Below are 9,202 nucleotides of genomic sequence, written 5' to 3'. Positions count from 1 at the left end.
TTTGTCCCTGTCAGAGCTTTGCCATCATGTGGACAGGATAAAGCGGATAAGGAAAAGACCAGCCGTTTTCTCTTGGGGCCCCTCCCTCACCCGAGGGAAGCGCCTGACTTGCAGCGCCTGTCCAAACACTGGGTGTGCAACGGCAAGCCTGCTTATGAGAGTCCGTGGACTGCAGCACCCAGGACACCTGCGGCTCACCACCCAAGCGATGGCCACCTCATGGCCCTGGTTCAGGCAATTTAGGTGGGTGACATTTGTGCGCGCTAGTTGGGCATCCACACACATATTATCGTTTTACCGTTAGAGAACCACGCCTTCACTGCCGCCAGTCCTGAGTGTGGGTCAATATTAATGGTGTGCTACCCATGGGAGGCCTTGTGTGGGTTGGGCTCGGAGCACGCAATTCCCATAAGTGAGATACCGAGGAGGGTGAAAGAAACTCTGGTAACCAGGGTAACCCAGTTCCTCTGAAAAACCAAGTGACGGTACTCACAACACGCCCTGCTGCATGGATAGGGGTACTGGAAGAAATACGCTTGAATCCGCATGGTGCACCCAGAGGCTTAATAAAAGGAGGAACGGCAGGCCGATGATCTGGTCTGTCCCAGGACAGACGTGTGTACTGGAGCTCCCATGAGTTGCACCGCCAGGGCCTCTCCCATAGCTGAATACCTCACTCGTGTTTCAGAGAACCGGGGCCGTTACCAATGTAACCAAAAAGATTTATTACAGACCCAACAACCAGAGTTGCGTGATTGTGGAAAGACGAAGAAAAGACATTTGGTGAGTCTTATTATTTCTGTCAGTTTGAAGGTTGTTATACTTACTACAAAATAAAATGACAATTTTAAATGTCAATGAGTCGTCGCGCTGTAACGCGCATTGTTTTGGTCTGAGATGCTAGTGTTTTGGAGGTGAATTTTGTATATATAATCTTTAAAGTTTGAACCATAAAGGTTTTTTTGGCATGTTCTATACTATTATTTGTCTCTGGTGAAGAATAATAACCAACAATCTGATATGCAACAATGCTTTTTAATAGAAATATGATGTCAGTTCTGCAGAAGTCACTGCTATGATCTGTATCCCTGTCATCAGATCATCTTATCACATACAATCCTAAAATAGCAAGACAGGGTATCCTGCTAAGCTGTGAGTAATTGTTTCATATGAGAACTTGCATTAAACAGAACACAATATTCTCATATCTGTTGACATGTGTTGTTTAGCTGATTGAGAGGATTATATTTAAGGCCAGTTTGGGATTTCCAGTGATATGGAAGAGTATCCTAGTAGCCTTACCATCAATAGCAAAACAAATCCACACACCCGTCTGTCATGTGTGTATTAAAGTCACATTGACTGCTGTAGTATTGTTAATCTGAGCAGCAGTGAGGGTGCCAGCCTTACATAACTAGTGGCACGACAAAGCTGCTACCTGGAAGGGGGGGATATTAACTCATGCCCAGTTCCAGCTGTCAGCAGAGTGTCCTCCCCACTCCTACTCACACCATATGCCACATATCACGTGCCAGACTCAGCGATGCCTGAGCTCCTGCTGACATGATGCCTTGGTGGATGTAACACCAGACACCTGCTGAGAAAAAAGTCTGCACCAGCGGTGCTTACAGGGTGGGATGGGTCTGTGATTTTGCTCTGTCTCAGATCTCTCTGCAGCTGGGTTACAGGAGGCCACAGCCAGAATCCAGCAGTGGTAAAAGGGTCTGTCCAGAGGGATATAGCTGTGTATGCTCCCTAAATTACAGGGTATGACAGCCTGTTTTCTGCGCTTCAATGTTCAAAATTTTGGCTATAGATTGAGACTGAAAAAGTGAAGTTTTTGTGTTCGGGCGTGACAATCGGGCACAGATGAAATGTCCTGTGTGTGGTTTTGCCAGAAGATTTCCTTTTGCTATTTTGAGCTGACAGCATCAGCGAATTATTCCACGTCACTGGTTATCAGATGAGACCCATGAATGCGTCATAGCGATGCTCCACTTAGTAATTCCTGTTGGCCCTTGTAGCCCTCAGTAGCACTTCCGTGTGGGCTGTTTTCAAATGGGGCATGAGGCAAGAGAGCGCCAGCCAGTGCTCTCTCCCTGACCTTACAGTGCCACAACACTTAGTATCAACATCACAGAGGAGCAAACACCATAAATCAAGTAACCATAAGTTAAAATGCAAAACAGCCTGTTTATGGGCACACAGCCTGCAGAACAGGCTTATTGATAGTATCACGGTTCTGCTTTCCTGAGAGCTCCACTAAACCCTGATGGCGTCATTTTACTCCACGTCTAACTCCTTAAAATGGAATTATCGTTGAAGCAAAAACAAAAGCACATAATCCATATGCATTCACAATGTGAAATAAAAGCAAACATTTTATTAGCTACATGTGGGGATTTATCTTTCTACTGAATTTTTTATCAGGCTAATTATTTGAGTCACTGTTTATATGGACTTATTTCTCCCTGTGGATGAAATTTCATAATGTCTGTAAGTAAGAAAGTTACACTTATAGGCTACATAATGATGATTAATCTAAGAAATAAATGTGTTGGAGAGAGACTTTTATTTTGATTTATACCAGCCGATGTTCAGGCATATTAGTAAGTGTAAAGCCTGAAATTGGGCAATAGGGGAATATTTCACTTGTGGAGGCAGTTTTCTGGGTTTTTGCAAGTACTTTTTAAGATGTGTGAGCTCTCCCTTATGTCTTTACTGCTCAGTGCTAATCTAATGGAACTCAGTATTTTTGATCATTCATCTAGCAAAAAAGAAAAGAAAACAGAAATGAAGTTCCCCCAAGCAGGGCTGGATAAGAGCATTCAGGACACCAGAGGCAAAAATGCATTGTGGGCCCCCCTCATCCTCCTGCTCTCTTTGCATCGCATGGGCACCCAGTCTCCTTCAAGTGCTCAATATGTACAGTAGACCAGTAGACACAGCAGACTACATATGGTAGCGTCATTATAGTTTTTATTTCGATATTAGACAGTAATCTAATGCCGGAATGCTGCTTTTGTTAATTATTTAGTGTTAATTTGATCAAACAATATATACAATGTACATTTATATAGGAATGCAGTATTTATGTAGTATTGGTTTTAAGGTATGTGTCCAGGTTTGTGCCTCCAACACAATGGAGGTGAATGTAATTTTGTCTGTGTTGCACACAGCACTGAGTAATTACATGTATGTTTAACAGTGCATATGACTTGTTGCAGAATTGTTGAGGTTTATGGTAACATAATAGAATGCTGCTGGGATATTGGGGAATAAAACAGCTGCAGCCCATAAATGAGTAGCTCTGTGTTTTGTGAAATTCATAGTTTTCTTTCTGAGAGTGAGATGAGAAGATTTTTATCAATCTCATGTCTGTGTGAGTTCCCTGAATTATAACTACGCCTCTTCACCAGCAGCCCACAAACAGATCAATGACAAGAAACTGTAGCGGACCAATATCAGCTTCATTACTCAGTCTGCGACAATAAGCAACCTTTATGATACGAGTTAGCAAAACGTGCTAATTGCATATTAACTTGCGTAACTTGCAATCTGTGACAGCTGATAGTTTATGTTATTTTAAGCTACAACTTGCTCTATTTAGCAGTGTGATGAGATTAGAGTAGGTGGATCGCAGAAGCCTGAAGTATATGGCACAGGTTGTTAGTGGGATTGAAGCTAGCTGGAAGCTTCCGTACAGCGATTCAAAATACGGATCATCAGTGTTGCCAGGTGGCATATGTGGCAACGTTCATCTGGAAACTGCTCAGGGAATTCCACACATGAAGCTAAAAACATTTAACAAATTACCCTAACTTCCAGTTTAGCCCTTCGTTAACTTGAATGGGGATAAAATGATTTAATTGTGCAGCTCTAAATGTTATCGGACCAAATGGGTCAAATTCTGATAGTGAACCGAGCCATTTTGCGGGAGTTGTGACATTCAAAAAAATTTTGCTCAATCAGTTTATGAACTCATCAACTGATTTTGACCAGAGGAAACAAACTATAGGTGTGAAATCACCAGGCAACCTGAAAGAGAGTGAGGGAATGGGACCACAAGCAGGAAACAACAAGGTGTGAGGTATGTTGTGTTCAAGTCTTGTTTTACTTTGAGATAAAGCTATTGAAATGTTTATCTTTATCTGACATGCTAAAACCAAGGCCCTAGAAGCGCCAATTTTACATAGTGGCCATACTGAGGTAATTACAGCAATGGCGTCCGTCATTTGATGCACACTGGCCAAAAAAATACTTTCTCCCAGAAGCTCCCCTTTCAAGCATGAAAGAAAAACTATCATTATGTGAAAGACCCTATCTAGAGCCAGTGTTTGGTTTGTCTTTCATGGGCTACTGTAGAAATATGGCGGTTCAACATGGCTCCATGGAAGGTGACCCATGGCATCTATATATAAAGACGGCTCATTCTAAGGTAACGGAAACACAATGATTCTCATATTCAGATGATTATACAGTAATGAAAACATACAAATAAATATGATATTCCATTTCTGCCAATAGATCCTCCTAAATGTTACACGCTGGACTTTTGATACATCCATAGTCATGAGTCATAAAAGCAATGAACTGACTCAGTAATGTCAGTAATACAACAATAACTATCTAGCTAACATATCAGAGCAGAAGTAAGGTTGCAGCCAAATCCTACTGAATTGTACTGCATGTTTTATTCCTTATTAACTCGTGTATTATTAACATTTTACTTGTAAGAGGTAAATATTTTTTCTGCCTTTAGGGCCTGCTGGATACATAAACCTGTCCATCATCCTCCTCACACAAACAAAATTTATCTTGTAAATTACTCATGGAAAGCTTCTGCAGAAAGTCAAATATCTAATTTGTTCACCCAGTCACACTTTCACAGATTAAATTCTCCTTGTGTAAATTCTACACAGGTCTAGAACAGAGAGAGAAAAACACCCTATCAATTCCACCTAATGATGCCGGACTGCTCCTCTTTGCATGGATTAGCAACTGTAAATCCACGGTTGCTTTGCCCTGGCTAGATTAGACGGGCTAGAAAGAAAATCCAAGTGAAAGGACGCATTAGGAGGAGGGTTCTTCAGAATTCCACGGGTGAAACGAGGAGAAAACGTGCTGTCTCTTTAATGCAAATGTCACTAATGCATGACAGGTTCTATCCAACTCATCAGATGTTAAATCTGAGGCAGACAGGTAGGAGGAGCTCCGTAAATAGATGTGCCCATCGAATCACAACAATATTCCACCCAAACAAATGTCTTCTACCCTTCAGCTTCCTGTATGTGTTTTATTTGTCGGGCCACAGTTTGGGACCGCCCAATGGGAGCGGTGCAGGTGCTGTAATTAGGATAACTTATCAATTTGTACAGCTCCACCTGCACCCTATTGATAATACAAACCATTTCCAATGTTGCTCTTGGTGTAGAAGCAAAAGAATCTTAACCAAACAATTAACATTTTTCTAGTCAGTATCTTTATTCTTTGGGATATGGGTTGACAACAAAGCAGTGTATTGTCTACATTTGGACAATAAACTGCTCCACAGTAAGGATTTGTCTGAATTAGGATTTTTCCCCATCCCAACACTGACGTCCCCATTGGCACGAAACAGTGTTGTTCTCCATATCGTTCCCCCAGTGAACGGGAAGCTGCCGTGTAAGAGGCTTTCATTAGTAACACTGCCGTCGCTCCTTTTGAAGCCAGGGGGAACCACAGCAGCAGCTGCTGCACACACACACACACCCACTTTCTCCCTCAGCCAAATGAACGTGCGGCAGTCTCGCAGGCAGCAGCGGGGCGCTCACACAAGTCCGCTTTTGATGATGTTTGAATAAGAAGATCGCATCCGTCTTCTTCTTCTAATTCTGCTGCAGAAGCTGGCTGCAAACAAAGACTGACGAACGCAAGACAAAAAGCCATCCTCAGTGGGATCCGCGCTCCCATCTGTGGCTGCAACTGTAGTCCCCAGAGGAGCATGAAATTCATTGTGGGACGTTTCATTTAGCTCCCCACCTCCTCCTGTGCTTGCACAGGGCCCGTTTATGCTAAATGCCACAGAATGGGACTCTTTAGTTCAAGAAATAAGCTTCTTATTTTTAATTGCCTCCCCAAATCCCGACAGCAGTGCCATTGTCCTGACACTCAAGGTGTAAAGCAAGGACACACAGTTGACTTTTGCTTCGGACCAACACTGATCAGTGTAAGATAAATGTGTCAGAATGTATTTACAGTGCGACAGAACCTGCTGAGGATTTCTCCGTTTCTATCTTTGTTCTTTGGCTTGGGGCTGTGAGTTCCACATCTCGCCTATTTCCTCTTTAGGTTTGGCAGTGGAGTGGAAGAGAAGACAGGTCTGAAAAGTAAACCTGCTTGTGTTTTCCCAGTCAGCATCGTCTCAACATTCACTTCACGCTCAGGTTCAAGAAAGGGAGAACATAATTCAAACCTGTTGGTGTGTGAAATCATTCACTTCTTTAAAGACACAATAACAACAGAAAAAAATTCTCATGTTGTCATTGATATGATCGCTGACTGTAAGCGATCTCCTGAAGCTCACTGAGTTTACCTGCGAAGGCGGGCCTCATGGTAAAGTCATGCTCGTCTATGCGCAGAAGGTGGCTGGTCTTCACCTTCCGGCTTTTGGTTCCATCCGCAACCTTCTTTGACAGAGGACTGGCAACGGGAAGACAGAGAGGAGAGCCATTAGAGTTTGGTCTTAAAGGGTATGGCAGGTACTATTCTTTATTTCTTAGTGTGTTTCAATATTTAACTTCCCAAACCTGATGCCTGAAAAGAATGTTGATAGTGGACGATTTTTAACCAGGGGTTTACTAAAATTGCCCATAATCATGATATTTAAGAATGACATGTTGATATCATCTTAACAATACACATATGATAATATTGTGTAAATAATCCAGCACCTCTTAAATAGGGGCATAAACCACCAGTGTCATTACGATGCATATTTCGTCATTGGAGGACAATACGATATTTGCCCATATCACAAAGTCTGCCAGGATAGGATTTTGTTTGGCATTGTTTGCATATGGCATGTGCCTGTTCCCACACAAAATACAGATGACAATATAGATCGATGTTTTCACTTTGTATTGATATATTGGATTGTTGAACATTGGTACTAATCTAGTTCAATGTTTTGTACTCTTAAATTAACCAAGAAGGACATTGTCAGTCATTTCAGCAAGTACTCTAAAATGATCAAGTCTAGCAGCTGTTGTAATAATAGGAACAAATGAGGAAGTCAGGATGTTATTATAGGGAGGAGGTGGAAGGATGGGTTAACAGGAAATCAGATGTTAACACAGCAGATCATGAGCCAAGATTGTTTTTTAAAATCACACGTCCAATAATAAGTGTTTATTACTGTAACCATGGTGGCTTCTTGACACATCTCTCTCCAGAAAAGCAGCAATTTCATTACGTTCACTCTCCGGATCGGCACCTCCCGGCTAATCTACCTTGACTGTATGCTGGATTTAGTGTGTGATACGGCTGTCACATAATGCTATGGTCCATGCCCTGTGTTGCACTTTGCTTTATGCCTGTGACATAAAGGACAAATTACCTTCTAAACTGACACCATAATGACACTGGGTGCAAATCAATGTCAGTGGTGTGGAATTGTCCAATATGAATGGATTTCTGAGGATACTGGCCTGGACTTCTCAGCTCCAAGCCCACTGGTTCCTACTGAAGGTAATTTCCTTAAACAGCAGGTCGATGTGGTTTTTATCAAACAAACAGGAGGAAGTAGTGCATTTGTTGGGGACTATTTTAAGTGGTGAACCAATACACTTTTGGTTCTCTAGTGAGTATCTGGGCAGCAGGATGGTGTATTTGACACAAGTGTGTGTTCATGGTAATGAAGGAACATGTCAGCCAGTGCAACAGTGTGGTTCACTGATGTGTTTTTGGACAACAATGGAGCCAGAGGAAGAGTTTAGATTTTGATACACACATAATATTTGTTAGTTTGGTTCTGCACAGGGATTCTGTTGATGAGAAGAAACACATAGAATAACCTTAGACTTATTTTTTATAATTAAGAATGGAGGGAGGGGAAGGAAAGAGTAAGCTAAATTACATATGTGAAGCACTCTGATATTTCTTGGTGGTAAAATTTTATTTAAACTATAATCATATGCGTGTAATCCTCCAGATTTTTTTCACATTGTATTCATTGCACTTCCTAATAAAGGAAACACATAACATGTTGCATTGAACAAGCTGACATTAATGTGTAAAACTGACAGCATTTGACACTAAACTTTTTTAGAGCCCCCATGCAACCACTCTAGATTCACCCCTGCTGTAAAAATGTTCTGCTTAGACTTACAGTGAACTCTTGGACTGACACAGAAGGGAGTCAAATCAAAGAATAGTGATGGAATAATTAGGAACCAAAATTTTACAGACAAAACGATTACAGGAGAAAATATGAGCTGCATTTTTGAAGAATGCAATGATGTATTGGCTGGTGCTAGTACAGTCTGTAAAAGCATGCACATTATAAGAGGATAACTTAAGCTCATGCTGAGGAATGTTTGATCCTGACAGGAGTGTGACAGGAGGAAATACCAGCCAGACAATATGCTTAAAGAGAAAATCCCTCCTTAACTTCCTCCACTCTCAGTCTGTCTGTTTGGAGTGTCCTAATAAAGGATCTGCATTCACCTGAGATAACATCCAGCATGGAGATGGATTTTCTTTGCTGATGGAAACACACGCACAAGTTTTTATGTATAGCTGAAGGACAGCGGATTGATCTCAGTTTGGTTCCCACAAATAAAGCAGTGTGAAGGCAGCGTGAAGGGTCCTGTTATTAATGACCACAACCTAAACTGAATGATTTAAGGCTGGAAATTGATGGAACAGGTTCTGGCCGTGCAGACTGCATGCACTAACATTCAGGCAAGGGACGATTTAGAGGGGTGACATAGGGCAGTGGCCACCCCAGTTTGGTGTCAAATGCTGTCATATGTCACACATTCATTTACATTCATATTAAAAGTAAATGCTACAAAATGAATATTCATTTATTGATCTATTATAGCTGTATTTTAAACTAACTTCAATGAAAAAAGGCATATATTATATGATGTATATTTGGAAATAAAACAATGTACTGATTTCTAATACCACCTTTTGGATATTTCTATTCAGTGCTTTA

At 41.5% G+C, this 9,202-nt stretch overlaps 1 protein-coding gene across 1 annotated transcript in view; it reads right to left on the bottom strand.

The window, feature by feature from the left end:
* LOC118340735 (gamma-aminobutyric acid receptor subunit rho-2-like) overlaps positions 1 to 6,608 on the bottom strand; it is a 16,851-nt gene extending 10,243 nt beyond the window's left edge. The window contains 1 exon segment of the mRNA XM_035678860.1: positions 6,575 to 6,608. Coding sequence (XP_035534753.1) covers positions 6,575 to 6,593 — 19 coding nt within the window. The 5' untranslated portion in view covers positions 6,594 to 6,608.
* Between the last annotated feature and the right edge of the window lie 2,594 nt (positions 6,609 to 9,202).

This window comes from Morone saxatilis, unplaced genomic scaffold, assembly GCF_004916995.1.
Source record: "Morone saxatilis isolate NCDOM2014 unplaced genomic scaffold, NCSU_SB_2.0 Contig7, whole genome shotgun sequence".
Taxonomy (NCBI): domain Eukaryota; kingdom Metazoa; phylum Chordata; class Actinopteri; family Moronidae; genus Morone; species Morone saxatilis.
Note: the sequence above shows the minus strand (reverse complement) of the source record. Positions and strands in the feature narration are given on the sequence as shown.